Raw genomic sequence first — 19,748 nt, forward strand, 5'->3', positions numbered from 1 at the left:
TACCTTCCAGTCTTTTTGTGGTGTGTGTGTGTGTGTGTGATCACTGCAATAGTACTAGGCAGTCGACAGTTCTCTAAAACTCCCTGCTCTGTCCCTGTCTTTGCACAGTTTCGCACGCGGAAGGACCTGGAGCGTTGCAAGACAAAAACACCCTTGTCCACAACCCAGTCTGAGTTGGTGTCCGATTAGAAGAATCATTTTTGCTGAAAAGAAAATAGCTTGTTTTAAGTTGCTGCCTGTGCGCTTGTCCCTTTTGCTCCTTACATTCTTGACAACGTTCTCTGCAGTGCTTCCTGTCTAAAAATGTTGCTTTGACCCCAGTTATTCTTGAAAAAGCAAGGCAATGCCGTGATGTAGAATTCGGAATCCAGTTGTCTTAGGAGCAGCAGTGGCGTAGGAGGTTAAGAGCTCGTGTATCTAATCTGGAGGAACCGGGTTTGATTCCCAGCTCTGCCGCCTGAGCTGTGGAGGCTTATCTGGGGAATTCAGACTAGCCTGTGCACTCCCACACACGCCAGCTGGGTGACCTTGGGCTAGTCACAGCTTCTCGGAGCTCTCTCAGCTCCACCCACCTCACAGGGTGTTTGTTGTGAGGGGGGAAGGGCAAGGAGATTGTAAGCCCCTTTGAGTCTCCTGCAGGAGAGGAAGGGGGGATATAAATCCAAACTCTTCTTCTTCTTAGTTCTGTCTTTTTTCATCATTGCTGTTAGTAACTTTAACATACTTTAGGATCTCCTAAAAGGCTATTTGGTTTCCATCTGCTAGGGTAGACCCCTCTGCTGAGTTACAAGGTGGAAAAGCTGCTGAATTGGTCTTTCAGGAAGCATGTGGCACCAATCGTGTGACAACTCTCCCTGGAGACCTACAATCTTAAGTGAATGCCATAAATGGCTTCAGGTGTGAAGAAAAATGTCATCAAAGATTCACAAGGGTTTTTTTACTGTTTTTTAAACATTTGGAGGAAGTTTTCAATTTATTGTCAGAGAAATTCATGGCAAGAGCCAACTGGTGTTGTGGGTTTTCCAGGCTGTGTGGCCATGGTCCGGTAGCTTTTGTTCCTAATGTTTTGCGCACATCTGTGTCTGGCCTCTTCACTGTGCCACAGAGAGAAACACATGCAGGTGAAAAGTTAAGGAGCAAAAACTGCCAGACGATGGCCACACAGCCTGGGAAACACACCATAGCCAATGTTTTCAGTTGCTCATAATCTTTTTACTTTTATTTATTTTATTTATTTCTACCCCGCCCTACCCCAGCCAAAGGCCGAGCTCGGGGAAGTGTGCAACCCATCAATACACATTTACAGATCAGTACAATCATAGTTAATATAATACAACAGTAGTTAAAATGACTCAAATTTCAGCTCCCTAGGAACTTGCTTGTGGTTGTGATGGGGGAATAGGATGCTCTTTGCACTAAATTAGATGAGTGTAATTTGCTTTGGCTGGGTTTGACTCAGTTCTAACACCTCCCACGCCTTGTTCCATCCGTTTGTCTGACTCGGCCAGTGTTCAATTCTCTGTGGCCTTGCTCTGGTTAATACAGTCCAGTGGCACTCTGTGTGTTCGAAACTTCTTACAATTCCTGTTAGCGGGTTCAGAATAGGTAGGGCAATTCAGTCCTAGCCCAGCTTTCCACGTATCACTATGTACTCCGAACCTTGGGGAGGTCTTCACTGTCCCATTTTTACCCCGTTGTGTTCTGGTGCGGTTCTGTCTTCATGAACCTCTTGTTCTTCTCCCTGAGCTACTTTGTCAAATTGGTCAGCTTTGCCCTTTTTGGGATCTCCATCTTGAGGTTTGTCACATCCAGATAAGGCTTCTTTAGGACACTTTGGAATCTTAGCACAGCTTGTGATCTCTGGCTGGCATGCTTTATAGTTTTGTAGTATTTTTGGCCCTCAGTGTTGTCTGTATTGCTCAGTTTGGTGGGAGTGAAGTTCATCCAGCTGGAGCGCATGGCAACACACAACTGCGAGAATCTCTGCTCTCACCTTTCAAACACGTTGTAATTCCCTTGGTGAAATGTCAGAGGGCAAGTTTAGTAAGATTTCCAGAGGTTTGCATTTAAGAAGCCATTGCCTGATAGAGCCTGGGTGTGACAAGTAGGAACTGTCAATGTGGTCGCCCCAAAGCTGCACCTCTTTCTACATACATATGACAGTATTGCAAATAACCAAGGTCCGGAATCAAGGAGGGTAGCAAATGTTTGCCTAGTTCTTTAGGTGTTTGTTCAGGCCAAGTGCAGTTTCGTTTCACATCCTTTTTGATCTCTCTGCTTTGTCACCTGCCTGCTTTTGAGAATTGGGGCGGAGCGTACAGCTAGCTAGTTGTATTGCACAGCTGTTTTAAGGCAGTGTGGTGTAGTAGTTAAGATCAGCAGACTTTAACCTGGAGAACCTGGTTCAGTTCTCCACTCTTTCACATGAAGCCTGCTAAGTTCTCTCAGAACTCTCTCAGCCCATGCTGAGGCAGGTTAATGGCAAGCCACCTCTGAAAGTCTCTTGCTTTGTAAACCATATGGGGTCACATCAGCTGTGACTTGACAGCACACACACACACACCCCTAGCCAAGGTTGTGTTTGAGATAGCTATTTGGGGTGTGATGTTGTTCCTCAGTCCCTGTTGCCCTTGCCTTGATAATTTTTGTTCTCTTTCAGTCAGAGCTTTCGCCAGCATTCCTTTTGGTTAACTTGTTTTCCATTGCTTGTCCAAGAGCTTTAGAAGGCTGTTAAAGAAGTTATATGGCCATTTCCCAGAAAGAAGGGTCTCTAGGCCAGCTAATGTTCTGACCCAGAGGCGGAGCTGCAAAATGGGGACATCTGGGGTGGCTCACCCTGGGCGCTGCTATTGCAGTCACATGTCGGGGGCGGAAAGGAGCTCAAGGGCAATTCATGTCCTGGGCACAGTTTCCCCTCCCAGTGTTCTGTCCTGAAGGGTAAATTTGGGGGGCAGGAAGCAAAGTTATCCCTGCCCCCCCCCCTCCAGTATATTTTGTGCATCTTAAGCATCCATCATTTGCCCTGGATGCAGATTCAAGTCTCCAGGCTTGCAAAATGAATCCTTTTTAATATAGGAAGATTAGGGCTGGTTTTATTTATTTATTTATTTATTTATTATATTTGTATACCGCCCTCCCCGTAGGCTCAGGTGTTGCATTTTGGTGTTGCATTTATTTAGTAATTGAGCATCTAATTCCAATCTGGAAAACTTTCTGGGCTGATCCTGCAGGAAAGATCTTGGATCTCCCATAAAGCTCCTCCTTACAGATTTGGTTTGAAAAAAAAATTATGTGAAGGTTAGTCCATCCTCCTTATAGAAAGCATTGCTGAAAATCTTTAAAGTGCCCTGGGTGTGTTTTCAGTTTTGCAGACCATCGTATTTTGTGCAGTTTCTATCAATACTAACAGCCACCAAGAATACACAAACTCTTTCAGCTCACAGTGATTCTCAAGGGGTGGTCTGCCCAGGTATGTGACTTCTCAGGCAAGCAGTGAACGTAGGGTAAATAGTCAAAACCAGATTCGCCGAGAAAGAAGAGTTTAAATTTATAGCCTGCCTTCTATCCTGTAAGGGCGGCTTATAAATGCCTTCCCTTCCTCTCCCCACAACAGATACTTTGTGAGGTAGGTGGGGCTGAGAGAGTTCTGAAGAACTCTGATTAGCTCAAGATCACCCAGCAGGCTTCATGTGTTGGAGTGGGGAAACAAATACAGCTCACCAAAATCTATATCCCCCAAGATGGCGCCGACGAGGGCTGCCTCGGTGGAATGCTCTCAAATGGCTTCTACACTTTCTACTATTTCCTGCAATTTACAACGAATTTCATACTCCAGAGACCATCTGCTAAGAATTAGGGAACGTTTCCTTAAGGAGTGGCTCTCTGCAACTTTACCCCTATCTGTCTTTACAACCACGGAGGAAATTTCAGCACAGGAGGCAGCCATTTCCTGGCAACAACAGATCTTTACAACCATGGAGGAAATTTCAGCACAGGAGGCAGCCATTTCCCGGCAACAACAGATCAGCAAAAACAAGCACAGGCGGCAGAGACGAAGAGGTAAAAGGGCGGGAATTTTAAATAGACTAAGGAATAAGGGAATTAAAAAAAACCCCGCTCCCTTCAATCTTTCTTACCAATTTATGCTCACTTGCCAACAAGATAGATGAAATACTTCTTTTAAACAGATGCAATTCTGATTTTTACAACGCATCTGCCCTATGCTTTACTGAAACCTGGCTAAATGAGAGCATTGATGATAATAGCATGTGCATACCGGGGTTTCAGATATTTCGTTCAGACAGGATTGCAGAATTATCAGGGAAGAAAAAAGGAGGAGGATTATGTATATACATCAACAAAGCTGGTGTCAAGACATAACAATAATTCAAAAATTCTGTGATGAAAATTTGGAGTCCTTACTTATTAATTGCAAACCCTTTTATTCCCCTCGAGAGATAAATTCAGTTCTGTTTTTTTTGGTTTATATTCATCCACAAGCATCTGTAAAAGGCATTAAGAACTCTAACCGATCAGATTATGGAGGCTGAAGCCAAATACCCTGATTCACTGGTTATTATTTTGGGAGATTTAAACAAAGCAAACTTAAGGGAAGACCTACCAAAATACTTTCAGCATGTCAACTGTCCCACCAGAGGCAAGAATATCTTAGGACCACTGCTATACAACACTGAAAGATGCTTATCGGTCTTTTACCACGAAAGCAGCTGTAGGCCATTCTGATCATTGCATGATTCACCTTGTACCTGCTTACAAACAAAGATTTAAAGCCACAAAACCAATAACTAAATCAGTGAGAACTTGGACTGAAGAGGCAAAGTTAAAGCTGCAGGCTTGCCTTGACTGTACAGACTGGAATATTTTTAAAGACACCTCTGCAGATTTGGATGAACTCACAGATACTGTAACATCATATGTCAGCTTCTGTGAAGATCTTTGTATACCAACCAGGAACTAGCTATGTATATATAGTAACAACAAACCTTGGTTCACAGCTAAACTTAAGCAGTTACGACGTTCCAAAGAAGAGGCCTACAGAAAGGGTGATAGAATGCTGTACAATCAGGCCAGAAATGTATTAACAAAGGAGATCAGAGCAGCAAAAAAGAAACTACTCTGAAAAGCTAAAAAATCAGTTTTCACCAAACGGAACAGCAAACATGTGGAAAACTCTCAAAAAATATCACCGGTTACAGTAAACCACCTTCCCAAGCTGAAGGAAATCAGCAATTGGCAGACGACCTGAACGTGTTCTACTGTAGGTTTGAAAACAATCTACAGTCACCTTTCTCCACAACCTCTATCTCAGATGCACCAACAATAGCCAAACTTCCTATAACTGAACTCCATTTTCATTGGGTTTACAACCCCTGGTGATCTCAGAAAAGGAAGTGCAAGATCTATTTCACAGACAGAAGCCTGGAAAAGCACCAGGCCCAGACAAGATAACACCTTCTTGCCTAAAAGTCTGTGCTGTCCAATTGGCCCCCATCTTCACCCAAATCTTTAACAAATCACTAGAGATGTGCTATGTTCCTTCCTGCTTCAAACGCCTCCACTATGCGTCCCAGTGCCGAAGAAGCCTTCCATCAAGGAACTTAACAACTACAGACCAGTTGCTCTAACATCTGTAGTTATGAAAACTTTTGAAAGGCTAGTGATGTACCATTTGAAAACCATCACGGATCCACTGTTGGACCCCTTGCAATTTGCATACCGAGCAAATAGATCGACAGATGATGCTGTTAATATGGCTTTGCACTATATCCTACAGCATCTTGAATCGCCAAAGACCTATGCAAGGGTCCTCTTTGTTGACTTTAGTTCAGCATTCAATACTATCAGTATTGATAGTATTCTTCTAACCAAACTAAATCAGCTAGCAGTACCTGAGCATATTTGTAAGTGGATCACAAGCTTCCTAACAGATAGGAAACAGCAGGTGAAGCTAGGAAAAATTACATCAGACACCTGTAAAATGAGCACAGGGGCCCCCCAAGGCTGTGTACTTTCACCACTTCTCTTCTCTCTGTATACCAATGACTGCATCTCAAATGATCCATCTGTTAAAATACTGAAATTTGCAGATGATACAACAGTGATTGGTCTCATTCGAGACAACGATGAAACCGCATACAGACGGGAGGTTGAACAACTAGCCTCGTGGGTCAAAGGGAACAATCTAGAACTGAACACACTTAAAACCGAGAAAATGGTGGTAGATTTCAGGAGAAACCCTCCCATCCTACCTCCTCTCACAATACTAGACAACACAGTATCAACAGTAGAGACCTTTACATTTCTAGGCTCCATCATATCTCATGACCTAAAATGGACACCTAATATCAAAAATGTCATTAAAAAAGCACAACAAAGAATGTTCTTTCTGCGCCAACTCAGGAAGCTCAAACTGCCCAAGGAGCTGCTGATACAGTTCTACAGAGGAATCATTGAGTCTGTCATCTGCACCTCTATAACTGTGTGGTTTGGTTCTGCAACCCAACAAGATCGACACAGACTTCAGAGAATAATCAGAACTGCAGAAAAAACAATTGCTGCTAACCTGCCTTCCATTGAGGACCTGTATACTGCACGGGTCAAAAAAAGGGCTGTGAAAATATTTACTGACCCCTCGCATCCTGGACATAAACTGTTTCAACTCTTACCCTCTAAACGTCGCTACAGAGCACTGCACACCAAGACAACTAGACATAAGAACAGTTTTTTCCCGAATGCCATCACTCTGTTAAACAAATAATTCCCTCGATAATGTCAAACTATTTATTATATATTTATTATATAATTACTGCACTACTTTTTTCATCATTCCTATTACCCATCTCCTCCCAATTATGACTGTATGACTATAGCCTGTGCTGACATTTCATTTTATTTTATGATTTTACATTTTATGTTTTTATTACTATTGATTGTTTCCTGATTGCTTACTAGACCTATATGACAATCATTAAGTGCTGTACCTTATGATTCTTGACAAATGTATTTTCTTTTATGTACACTGAGAGCATATGCACCGGAGACAAATTCCTTGTGTGTCCAATCACACTTGGCCAATAAAGATTCTATTCTATTCTATTCTATTCTATTTTATGTGGAAGAGTGGGGTATCAAACCAGTGGTGGGATCCAAAAATTTTAGTAACAGGTTCCCATGGTGGTGGGATTCAAACAGTGGCGTAGCGCCAATGGGGCTGGGCGGGGCACGATGGGGGCATGGCCAGGCATTCCAGGGGCGGGGCATTAATAATTTATCTTACTGTAAAAAAACTCTTACTGTAAAAAAAAAGTTCCTAATTTCCAGCTGGTATCTTTCTGTCCATAATTTAAGATCATTATAGCAAGTCCTATCGTCTACTACCAACAGAAACAACTACTTCTCCTCTAATTGACTGCCTGTCAAATACTTAATACTTTCAAATACTTAATTTTGTTTCTAGAAATCAAAAGGATACTTTCTTTAAACAAGGAACTTTACCATATTTCTAAAACATGTTTTTAAAACAGCCCAACAGGGAGAATTATCCTGTTTTCTACCTTCGCTATCCAGCCACATAGGAAACAACAGGACTTTATGATTTTTGGACCTAATGGGATTTCTAACGGAAAAGCAGACCCAATTAGCAGACCCAATTTCTAACGGAAAGCAGACCCTCTTGGCACACACAAATAATTAGTAACCCACTCTCGAGAACTAGTGAGAACCTGCTGGATCCCACCTCTATATCAAACCCAGTTGTCCGGATTAGAGGCCACTACTCTTAACCACTACACCACAGTGGTTCTCACAGGTACTCTTCAGCTTTTGATTAATAGCAAGAGGTTGGAAAAGTCAGTCCTCATCTGTTTCTCTGGCTTGCTGGATTTATGCACCTCCGTATCTTTTGCTGGGGCTGGTCCAGGTTCTTTTCTTGCCCCTGGGTGGCATAAACCATGAGGACTGGACCAGAGGGTGTTAGCTCAGTCATAACTCAAGAGCTTACATTATGAACAGCTAGTTTGTCATCATCTTGGCACTTCCCACTCAAGAAGATGAAACAGCGATTCCCAACCTGAGGCACACACCAGAGTTTGGGGATATGCGGGAAAAAATATGAAATGGGTTTGCTGATAGAGGGGTATAGTTTTAGGTAAACGGGTTGCCAAGGGGTATGCAAGTGAAAAAGGATTGGGAACCACTGGGTTAGAAGTATCTGATGGAGCTGCAAGTTCCTTGGGACATGGAAGTAAACATGCATAGGTTTGGATTGCACCTGTGTTCTGTTCATAGATAGACCCTCTGGTGTAGTTTTATGATGTTTTTCACTGTCCAACTGTGGCTCCTACTCAAGGATCAGAAGTCTGCTTAGAAGCCAGTCCTGGGGCCCTCTGCCCACCTCAGTTGCAATCGCCTGCGGCCTTTCCAAAGGACACTGGAAACTGCCTTATACTAAATCAGATCATCGTTCCAAGAAGGTCAATACTTTCCTGTTCAGACTGGCAGTGCCTCTCCAGGGATCTCTTTCACATCACCTTCTCCATGATACTTTCTTAAAAAGGACACGCCGGCTATTGAACCTGCAACCTTTCACCCAGCAAGGAGATGCCTCACTGCTGAGCCATAGCCCGTCTCCAAGGAGCATCGGTCCTCGAATAGTTAAAATAAAGGTGGTTGATGTTTTTGCATCATGGGCTTCTGGAGGCAAGACTCCATTGCTGAGGCTGGATGGAGAGATGGGGGGCAAGGAGCAGGTTATAGAGACTCCTGTCTTGATGGTGATGGTATAGCTTACGATCGACCAATCTACCAATCAGTGGCTCCCCAACCATTCTATGATCACTGTTCACTTGGCACACAAGCATGGATGTACCTGTATTCAGTAATGCTACATTCAGGAGTACATTTTCTCATGGGGTGTCCCCTAGCATTGCCAGATCCCCCTTGGCAGAGGATGGTTGCAGATCCAGGTGGGGAAACACATGGGAGGTTTGGGGATGGACCCTTGTAGGACAGGAACAAGAGCGGCACAGTGGAGATTGATCTCTGTCGTTTGGAGATGAGCTGTAATGCCAGGTGATCCCCAAGTCCCACCTGCAGGCTGGTCTCTCTAGGTCAGGGGCCTGCAACCTGTGGCTCTCCAGATGTTCATGGACTACAATTCCCACCAACACCAGCATGCCATGCACCAGCCAGAAGGGAAATGCAGTAGTCAATGACAACTGTTCATTTTTTAGCCTCTTGTGTGTGTGTGACGTGTTCATACCTCCCCTCCTAGCTCTGTCTACTCCCTTCATCTTATAGTTGACTTTTGGGCAGGCCTGTACAACAATAAATCAAAGGTGCTCTTGGGTCTGGTGTCCAGCTTCTTTATTGCCACTGATTCTGGAGTTGGGGAAGCTGCTGCATATATATGTGTCTGCTGGTGAATTCTTGGCGTGGATGAGACCCATCTTGCAAGGAGGGGGAATCCAAGTGAAAATCTACAATGTAGTATCTTTTGCCACATTAGCACAGGTTTGTAACAGGAGTGAAAAGGACAGAGGATGCTTCCATGCCTATCAGAACAGCAAGGCTTGAAGTTTTGCCCACTTGTGTGGGTAGATGCCAGACACAAAGATGGCTGTAATATTTCACAACTGCCAATTCCTGCTTGGGAACATTTAAGGGTGAATACAGGGCCGGCTAGGATAAACTTCACTAAAATGAGGGCCTTCCTCAACCCCTTATATCAAGTTACTTTCTTGGAAAGGACAATTATTTTTTTCTGAAGGACAGAGAAGGGCCTACTCTACAGTGACCAGGAAGTGCTGCTATTGGTACATAAAAAACACGTGGCTGACTCCTATTGGCTGCCTTCCTCCTTTGCCTTGACCTGAATGGCCCAGGCTTGCTCAGTCTCATCAGATCTTGGAAACTAAGCAGCATCAGCCCTGGTTAATATTTGGATGGGAGACAACCAGGGACGCTACACAGAGCCAGGCAATAGCAAACCACTTCTGTTCACCTCTTGTCCTGAAAGCCCTTACACTTTAAGGCTTACAGGGTCGCTGTAAATCGGTTTTTTGCCACTGCCCCATACCCTCTTCTTGTGTGAGTCCCCTTTAATACTGCTTGCTCTCCTCTTAAAAGGTGTGGTGGGGCTGCTTCATGAAACATCCCTTCCCTTCTGTCCCCAGAGCCTCCTAGCCAGAGAATTGTGATGATGCCGCTGTTCTGTTTCATTTCCTCCGTGCATCTGTCTGCAGGCTTCAGGGCTAGATGGAATGGCAGCCCGGCCCTCAAAGCCCCTTCATGTCCTTAACTGCGTCCCTTCCCCCAGCATAGTTGGTGGTGCCTTGAATATAAATGGCATTTCTACTTTTACTGAAAGATTGTAGGTACTTTTTTAAAAAAAGCTTTTTCATCTCTCTCCCTACCTTGCGGTCGTTTCGTCTGATGTTCAGAAGGATTGAGTCCTGCCTAACTTTGCCTAGAGCAACTGATTTCCATGTGGTACCCCTGGGCCTTATATGTGTGCACACTGGTAAAATTTACTCTTATTAAAAATGGTTCTCTTCCCTGGCATTGGTTGAGAGGATGAAGTTGGGGTAGATGGGCTTGAACAGGTAATGATATGCAATTCTTCATCAATGGCATTGAGGAGTTTATCCTTTCTCTAATCTTGACTTTGCAAAGGGACCGTACATGCCGCTCAACATTGAGTTTTTATACCTGAGGATCTGGTGTCTAGCTGTTTAGGTTACTGCTAAAAACTAACTGCAACTTCAAGTCTCTCTCCTAACATTCATAGCTAGAATATTTCTAAAAAACCCAAAATGTTCAGCACTCGGTGATCTTTGTATATCTGCCATGGGTTTCGTTTTTAAGCTGTCCCTTATTACCTTTGTTTAGTACCAAAAGTGTGAGTGTTCCAGTTCAGAGCTAGTGCAGTGTAATGGTTAAGAGCAGCAGACTCTAATCTGGTGAACCAGGTTTCATTTCTCACTCCTCCACATGAAGCCTGCTGGGGTGACCGTGGGCCAGTCACAGTTCTCTCAGAACTCTCTCAACCCCACATAACCCACAAGATGTCTGTTGTGAAGAGGGGAAGGAAGGGAGTTTGTAAGCTGCTTTGAGCCTCCTTATAGAACAGCGAAATGAATTCCAAACTCTGCTTCCAGCTACGCTTGTAATTATTGCCATAGCTGCTAGTGTGTTTCATCCAGTCTACAAAAGCATATAGCTTAAGGCCACTGGGGTGGCCTTAAGCCATGTATTCTTTCAGTCAAACCTACCTCACAGGGTTGTTGTGAGGATAAAATGGAGCCTAGGTAAATGCTGTAAGCCGCTTTGGATCCCCATTGGGGAGAAAAGTGGGGTATAAATAAAAAAATTAAAGTAAAATAGCTTTCACGTGACTGAAATCAACAGGAACTGAAAAGGATGGGTGGGTGGGTAAAGCTTCATAGACAACAACAGTCTCTTATACCTAGATATATACATATTGCATTTATTTACAAAATCATATGTACAATAGAAGATATTTTCCCAACCTGGGATTCTCCCCTTCCCTGACATTTTAAATACTTAGGCAGGGTCCTCAACTTGAGGAAGGAAAGCACCCGGGGACAAGTGCTACCCTGCTGTAAACATGCTGCCTCTCCTTGTGGGTTAGGTTCCTGGTGAGAGAACCTACAAGAAACAAGGCCTGCTAGTGTGACTGAGAGGTTTTGCTTTGATGAGTGGGGGCTTTTGAGCTGAGAGGGTAGTCCTTGCCCACTCCTGTCACGTACAGTTAGTTTCCCCGCTCCCAGAGGCATACCAGCAGAAAAGGGCACCCGGGGCAAGACCAGGGTTCCCCCCTTATGGGGCCCATTGCACGATCTGTTTTTTTCCGCCCCTCCTGCCTGGCCCCACTTATGGCCTCCCTGTCAGCCATGGGGGTTGCCTCACATCTCAGCAGCCATGGCCGCTGCTGCCCGCGTCCCAGTGGCCGGCAGCCCCGGCGCTTGCCTTGCTGGCTACAGAGCACAAGCCCACTTTGGAGGAAGCCGCTGCTGCAAACCACCCGCTTGCTCTCCTGCTAGGAGAGGGGTGCCAGCCCGCGGGCCAAGCATGGGGGAGAGGGGGGGCAGGCAGAAGGTCCACAGGCTGGCCTTGCCAGCCCGCCGGGCGCCAGCCAGGTCCTTGTGCCTGGCCTCTCCTGCAGCACAGTGCCCAGTGGCGCCCTCCATGCTGGGGCCGTGCTTGCTGGCTTCGGGCCTGCCAGACACTGGGCCTGCAGGAGAAGCCTTTCCTGCGGCACGGTGCCCGGCAGGCCCGAAGCCAGTGAGTGCAGCCCGGGCATGGAGGGAGCCACTGGGCACCGCACCATAGGAGAGGCTGGGTGCAAGGACCTGCCTGGCGCCCCCCCTTCCCATGTGACTAGATGGTGTGCGCCTGGGGACATGTGACACCACATGTCCCTCTGGCAGACACGCGTCTGCCTGCTCCACAAACACCATTGGAAGTTTTTCCCCACTCCTGCTTCCTGCTCGAAGAAGGCATCTTCAGGGTTAAGACACATCTTAAGCAGCCACAGCTTTTGTACTAGATGTGAAATGAGTTGGGAGAGCTGCTGCAGGTTTTGGAAGCCTGGGACTGAAGTACGGCGTAGTGTGGAGAAGAGTGCAGGAGAGGCAGGAAACGAAAGCAAAACTGTGCCCTGGAGACATGTCACTTTCTGGCATAAGAGTGTTCAGTGGGGATCCTTCCTGGGGCAGCTCAAGCCCCTGTCCTGTTCTCCTTTGGAGGGACCACTGCAGAGCCACGGGGGCCGGGGCAGCCACTGTTTGTTCTAGGAGTCTGAGGCCCATCTCCCGGGTTGATAGAAAACTTGGGACAAGGTTGGTCTGGCTGGTCCCATCCCTCTTCTCCTCTTCCTGGGCACAGCTCCAAAGCACAGTGGGCTTGAGCCCAGTGTCAGTTTGGTGCCACAAGACCCCTTTAGTCCTTAAAGCCCTGGATGCTGCAGAGGATTCTCTTCTGGTGGCCAGGAAGAGTCACACCCATTTGCTTCAAGTCCCTGCAGAGAAGCAAAGAGGAAAAGAAAAAGGGAGAGGGAGATTATTACAACAACCATTTCCCTGTTCCCGTTTCCACTCGCCTTCCTTTCTAGCATTTAGGGACACCTCTACCAAAATATCACAGAGATCACGAAATGGAACTGGCTTAGCCGACGGACTGGAATCTGTCTCAGATGTCACTTAGAATGCCTGTCCTGCTAGCGTGAGTAAGCTGTGCAGCTGGAGGGAAACATTTTGCAGAGAGTTGGAAGGGGCACGTTAGAATAAAAAATCTGTCAAAGTGAACAACTGCTGTCATCTGCATCTCAAAATGCAGCAGTTTAGTCGTCAGAGTTCAGAACGTAACGGGCGAATATGCCACACTGCTGAACAGCAACTCGATTCCATGCATGTAGATGTATAGCTGCATTCTAAGCCTTCACACAAGTGCAGTTTGACAAATGTTTGTAAACATTTAGTTTATATTTTTCAATTCATTAGTGAACTTTTTGGAAGATGGGAGGCTTAAAATTGCTCTCTTTTTTTTGCATTATGGGTTACCGCCATATTGCATCCATTCTTTTCCCTGTTCAAGCAGGTTTGCCGTGTTTTTGAAGCCCTAATGAAACCTGAAACACCTGGTTGACCGGAGGCAAGTACATGCTTCCAAACAATGACTCAGCTAAGGACCACAGCCTTGTTTTCCCTCCTTTTTCCTCTAATTGGTTAGCTTTGCAAATGCTGAATTTGCATGATTGCTCAGCAGGCCCAGGGAAAAGGTGGATACCTGAGGCAGTGTTTTAGTGGCAATAAGTGGACCTAAATAGGGGTGGAGCAACAGCTGTGAGAACTGGTGTGCCAGTTTGGGAGGCAGGCTTGGAGATTTTCAGGATCCCTTGGCTAATCCAGCGGGCTTTAGGAGTTCTTTGGACCCTGGAGGAGCACCACTATAGCCATTCAGGCTGCAGTTCCCCTTTCCCTGGCCATTTGTACTTCAAAAGCCCAGACCACCCAGCCAAGGCACCTGCACTTACTCGGCAGTGAGTTCCAGGATGGATTCCATGGTGTTCAGGCCGGCTGTGCGGAAGTTGACGATGTACCGTTTCATGCGGATGGACTCCAGCCATTCGGGGATTGACCGATAGGGGATCCCATCAGAGCCACTGCAGCTGGGGAGTCGAAGTGTCACCCTAGTGATCCAGAGAAACACTTTGAGATCCAGTGTGACAGTTAAAAACCACAGTCTGTAAAACAACCAGGCATTTCCCTCTGATAAGGCTACAGCAAAATATCTACTCTTGCATATGCCCTATGTCAGTGATGGCAAACCTTTTTGAGACCGAGTGCCCAAACTGCAACCCAAAACCCACCTATCTATTGCAAAGTGCCAACATGGCAATTTAACCTGAATACTGAGGTTTTAGTTTTTAAAAAAAATGGTTGGGTCCGAGGTGTGCGTTACTTGGGAGTAAGCTTGGTGGTAGTTGTTGGCTTTGCTTTGAAGCAACCATGCAACTCTTCCAACGGGTGAATCACGACCCTAGGAGGGTTTACTCAGAAGCAAGCCCCATTGCCAGCAACCGAGCTTACTCCCAGGTAAAGGATCTCACTTTAGTTCTTTGCATGAAAATCAGTGGGGTTTAACAGTGCTTAACAGGGTTACCTACACTGCTTCCACAAAACTAGGTCTTAGGTTTAATGCTAATAATAAAGCCCACAGCCCAGGCCAGCCCCCCACATGACGAACTCTATTTGTGCGTGCCCACAGAGAGGGCTCTGAGTGCCACCTCTGGCACCCGTGCCATAGGTTCACCATCACTGCCCTATGTCAATGGATAGCTTCTGCCCTTGTTCCTGGTTGACATTTTTTCCTGCCAAATCACAGCTCATTGTAGGGTTTTCAAGGTAAGAGATGTCCAGAGACTGTTTGCCATTGCCTGCCTCCACCAACATGACCCAGGTATTCCTCAGAGATCTCCCATCCAAATACTAGCCAGGGTCAGGGCTGAGTGTGTGTGAATGGCCCAAAGTCTCCCAGCAAGTTTCCATGGCATGAGTGGGGATTTGAATCTAGGTTTCCCAGGTCCTATCCACTGACATTGGGCACCATGAGAAAAACTGTGTATATGATAGGATTCCACTTCAGTAGGGAAATGAGACAGAATGTCCTGGTTGGCATAAAATTCAGCTGCAAATGAATTTCTGGTTTCATTTTGTTGAAAGAAAGGATCTAGTTTCTAGTCAGCTGGGTGCCAGAGCTTTGAAGTAAAGGGTACAGGTTAACGTTTTCTTAAAAATCACCACAAGGGGCCACAGTGCCTGAGATGCAGCTCCCAGAGCCGTGCTGTGTGGCCCACAGCACCTCCTTCCATGAGCCCAGGGAAAAGAAGTCCAGCTGGCTGTGAACCTCAACAGCGCCAAGATGCTGCAGCTGCAGAATTTCCTGCCCTCCATCGTCAAAATGGGGAGTACAACACAGGTGGGGCTCATGACAATGCCATAGGCTGGCCTGCTTCACTCCAGCCAAGACCTATTATGGTGTGCTTAAGGTGTCAGACTAGGGTCTAGGACAGGGGTAGGGAACCTGCGGCTCTCCAGATGTTCAGGAACTACAATTCCCATCAGCCCTTATCAGCATGGCCAATAGGCCATGCTGGCAGGGGCTGATGGGAATTGTAGTTCCTGAACATCTGGAGAGCCGCAGGTTCCCTACCCCTGGTCTAGGAAATGCAGGTTCAAATCCCCACTCTGCCATAGAAACTTGTTGGGTGACCTTGGGCTGATTATACACTCTCGGTCTCAACCCTGGCAAGCATTTAGATGGCAGAAGACCTCCAAGGAGTAACAAGGGCATGATGCAGAGGCCGGCAATGGCAAACCACCTCTGAACCTCTCTTGCCTTGAAAGTCCTATGGCAGTGGTGGCGAACCTATGGCACTCCAGATGTTCATGGACTACAATTCCCATCAGCCCCTGCGTAGTCCATGAACATCTGGAGGGCCATAGGTTTGCCACCACGGTCCTATGGAGTTGCTATAAATCAGCTGCATTTGCTGGCAAAACAACAACAGTGTGTACTCTTGAGTTTGTCTAGATGAGAATGTTTTAGTGTTCTACATAGCTCCTCTTCCCTCCCTTCTAAGCCTGGATTATGTAAAATAAGAAGTATTGACTATGCAAAATAAGGAAATATAAAATTTTGTATACATATTCAAGCTGGATAATTTAGCTGTTCTTAGAGCAGATTTTTTTTTAAAAAAATGAACTGACTGGTGCACGGCTCTGGAGCATCCCCCTGTGGACTTACCTGGGGTCAAAGTCTGCTACAGTTCGAAGCAGGTGTGGGCTGGAAGTGAAGTGCTCCAGTTGAGCGTGGATTTCCCGGAAACGGGGCCTCCGCGTCCGATCATATGACCAGCACACTTTCATAAGCTCATAAAGAATGGAGGGGCAGTCCACGGGTGGGGGGAGCCGATATCCATCCTCTATGCCCTTCATCACCTGGTCAGGTAAAAAGACGAAGAACTGCTGAGCGGATGAGGGGTTTGGCAAGAGAAGCTAGAAGTGCATAGCAAAGCTGCGGTTTACTTTCTCAAGAGCAAGTCCAAATCCTCTGTAATGCAGAAAGTCTACATCGTACAAGAGGGATGCAGGAAAATAATGGAGAGCTTTAGAACCTTAACATTCAGAAGCATGGAGTGAGAATGTACCAATTTCATTAGAAAACTTGCATGTGTACAAAATAATATCTGATGAAGGCGTCTTTGACTACTGAAAGTTTATACCCCAGAAATCTTCTTGGTCCTTGAACTCTTTCTGAACTCAACTCTTGCTCCCTCTATGGCAGTGATGGAGAACCTTTTCGAGACCGAGTGCCCAAACTGCAACCCAAAACCCACTTATTTATCACAAAGTGCCAACATGGCAATTTAATCTGAATACTGAGGTTTTAGTTTAGAAAAAAACGGTTGGCTCCGAGGCGTGCGTTACTCAGGAGTAAGCTTGGTGGTAGTTAGTGGCTTTGCTTTGAAGCAACCGTGCAACTCTTCCAACAAGTGAATCACAACCCTAGGAGGGTTTACTCAGAAGCAAGCCCCAGTGCCAGCAACCGAGCTTACTCCCAGGTAAAGGATTGTGCTTTAGTTCTTCACATGAAAATCTGTGGGGTTTAACAGCGCTTAACAGGGTTACCTACACTGCTTCCCCAAAACTAGGGCTCATTCCGCACATGCAGAATAATGCACTTTCAAACTGCTTTCAGTGCTCTTTAAAGCTGTGTGGAATAGCAAAATCCACTTGCAAACAGTTGTGAAAGTGGTTTGAAAACGCATTATTTTGTGTGTGCGGAAAGGGCCTTTGTCTTAGGTTTAATGCTAATAATCGAGCCCAGCGGCCGAGGCCAGCCTAGATGTGTAGGGGGTGGGGGCGACTCTGTTTGCGTGTGCCCACAGAGAGGGCTCTGAGTGCCGCCTCTGGTACCTGTGCCATAAGTTCGCCACCACTGCTCTATGGCTTATTACCAGAAGAAAATACTCCCCATGTGATGAGAGTAAAACCCCGAATCCCTGCCCCCTTACCTCTTGATTGCTCATGTCCCCATATGGCTTGTCACCATAGGAAAACACCTCCCACGTGACAATACCAAAACTCCACACGTCGCTGGCTGAGGTAAAGATCCGATGAGCTATGGCTTCTGGAGCTGTCCACCGGATGGGGATCTTGCCGCCCTGTTGAAAGAGAGCTTACAGCTGAAATGGGAGCACCTAGCTCAGCTTTGCCCTGTCCTGGATAGTCCAAACAGGGAATCGAAGCAGGGCTGGCCCTGGTCAGCATTTGGATGGGGGACCTTGAAGGAAGCCCAGGGTCAGTACACAGAGGCAGGCAATGGCAAACCACCTGGCAAATCGCCTCTTGCCTTGGAAAGCCTAAGGGGTTGCCGTAGGCCGCTGGCGATTTTTATGGCGCTTTCCACCACCACACAGCCTCCCCCTTAATTCTGCTCGCTTTCATCACTGAAGGTGATGCTGGCAGACTTTCTGGAAGTGATCATCTCTCATCTTGTGAGAGGTGAGGACAATAATGAATCCTGGGTTATTGTCCCGACTCCCATTCCCAGGAGTAGTTTTGGTCTTAAAAAACAATGGGGAAGACCCAATGAATAAATTGAATGAACAAACCAGGCAACTCTTAGACGTTTAAAATAAGGGTTGGGTTACATGCTGTGAGTCTGGGGAGAAGGAGCAAGATTGATGGCTGGGTTCTCTGGTATGCACATCTGTTATATGAATCGTGAAACTGGGAGGAAGCAAGAGCCACTTAGAAGGGGTCTAGTGAGACAGATGCTCAGTCTTCTGTATATGAAATATAATCGCCACGAGGGTCAGTGGACAGATCTCCTGTTTGGTCTTGGTTCATGCTAGAAGGTGGATCTGCTTCCTTACTCCAAGGGTTTGAGGTTGCAGCAGTGTGTTTCTCCATGGGCAATTCCATGAGTGCCTTTCCATAAACGCTTCAGTCATCTTGAAGTCTACAACCCACCAGTGGCGTACCGCCCACGGGAACAGGTGGAGTCAAGTGACCCCGGGCACAATGGCGGGGTGTGTGTAAAATCTCCCCCCACCCCAGTCCTCCCCTACGCCGACCCGGAGGTACCTAAAGACAGAGCCAACCTGCTTCTGCAGCGCCTGTCCAAGCCACCTCCTTCCCTCCTCAGGCCGTTGGAGTGGGGCTCGGGAGTGCTGCTGGCCTACTGCTGCTGTGGTGTTCATCTGAGCCGCCTCTGCCCCGAGCCCTGCCCCCAAGCGTGGGGCGGGGAGGGCACCCAGAACAGGTGTTGTACTGGAGCACCATTTTGCCCCAATATGCTTCTGCATCCCACCCCCCTCTGTTCACCCTGAGATGTCTACCAGGCACCATTTCCACTTCAGCAAGCAACACTCCCCCCCACCCCCCTACCCAACTCCATGCCCCATTCAGCTCACGCTCACATTACCTTGGTTTCATAAGTTCCTTCCACGTCGTTCTCCAATATTCGAGAAAGACCAAAATCGGATACTTTGCACTGAAGGTTTTGAGAAACCAGAATGTTACGGGCTGCCAGGTCTCGGTGGACGTAGTTGCGATCCGATAAGTAGGTCATCCCCGCGGCGATGCCTTGTAGCATGGTGACTAATTGCACCGCACTGAACTTGTCTATGTGCTCCTGCGAGAAACAAAGACATGCATCTGGCTTGAGATGAGTCCCCATGTGATGCTCCTTCATGTTTCCGAGTGGTTGTCAATCAGAGCTGGGAGCCTGCAGTTCTTGGTACAGCCACTGAACCTAGACAGCAGGGGTCTTCTGGGAGCCTGTGGGCTCACCTGGAATTTCAACACAGCGTAGCGGGCTCAGCAACAAAGCGGCTGCTGCAGGAGGCGGAGCCGGCCACAGAATGACTGCCAAGGCTTAACTTTGGTAACAAGGTATAGATCCTTGTGCTGTGCTGGTAGCTGCTATCAAAGCAAGATTTTAAAAAAAAACTACAAAGCCAATCAAATCTCTCAGAGGAAATCAAAAGCCTTGCTGGGCAAAATCTTACCTGGCTCCACCTGCTTCCCAAAAACACTTTCAGGCATGAGAAAAGGTGTCAGCAGAAGCCATGGTTCCCCCGGGAGGCATATTGGGGTCCCCAGCTATACAAGTGGCCGGAGGGCCTCAGATCTCAGCAA

General features: G+C 46.7%; 1 protein-coding gene across 3 annotated transcripts in view; it reads right to left on the reverse strand.

The window, feature by feature from the left end:
• Positions 1 to 12,409: 12,409 nt before the first annotated feature.
• Positions 12,410 to 19,748, reverse strand: part of EPHA1 (EPH receptor A1) — a 117,142-nt gene continuing 109,803 nt past the window's right edge. For all 3 annotated transcript variants that reach the window (XM_048504487.1, XM_048504488.1, XM_048504486.1), the window contains 5 exons: positions 19,033 to 19,242; positions 17,618 to 17,767; positions 16,348 to 16,541; positions 14,075 to 14,230; positions 12,410 to 13,060 (listed from right to left, as the gene is read on the reverse strand). In XM_048504487.1, the coding sequence (XP_048360444.1) occupies positions 12,982 to 13,060; positions 14,075 to 14,230; positions 16,348 to 16,541; positions 17,618 to 17,767; positions 19,033 to 19,242 (789 nt within the window). In that variant the 3' untranslated portion in view covers positions 12,410 to 12,981. The remainder of the gene's footprint in view (positions 13,061 to 14,074; positions 14,231 to 16,347; positions 16,542 to 17,617; positions 17,768 to 19,032; positions 19,243 to 19,748) is intronic.

This window comes from Sphaerodactylus townsendi, linkage group LG07, assembly GCF_021028975.2.
Source record: "Sphaerodactylus townsendi isolate TG3544 linkage group LG07, MPM_Stown_v2.3, whole genome shotgun sequence".
In the NCBI taxonomy this organism is placed as follows: Eukaryota; Metazoa; Chordata; class Lepidosauria; order Squamata; family Sphaerodactylidae; genus Sphaerodactylus; species Sphaerodactylus townsendi.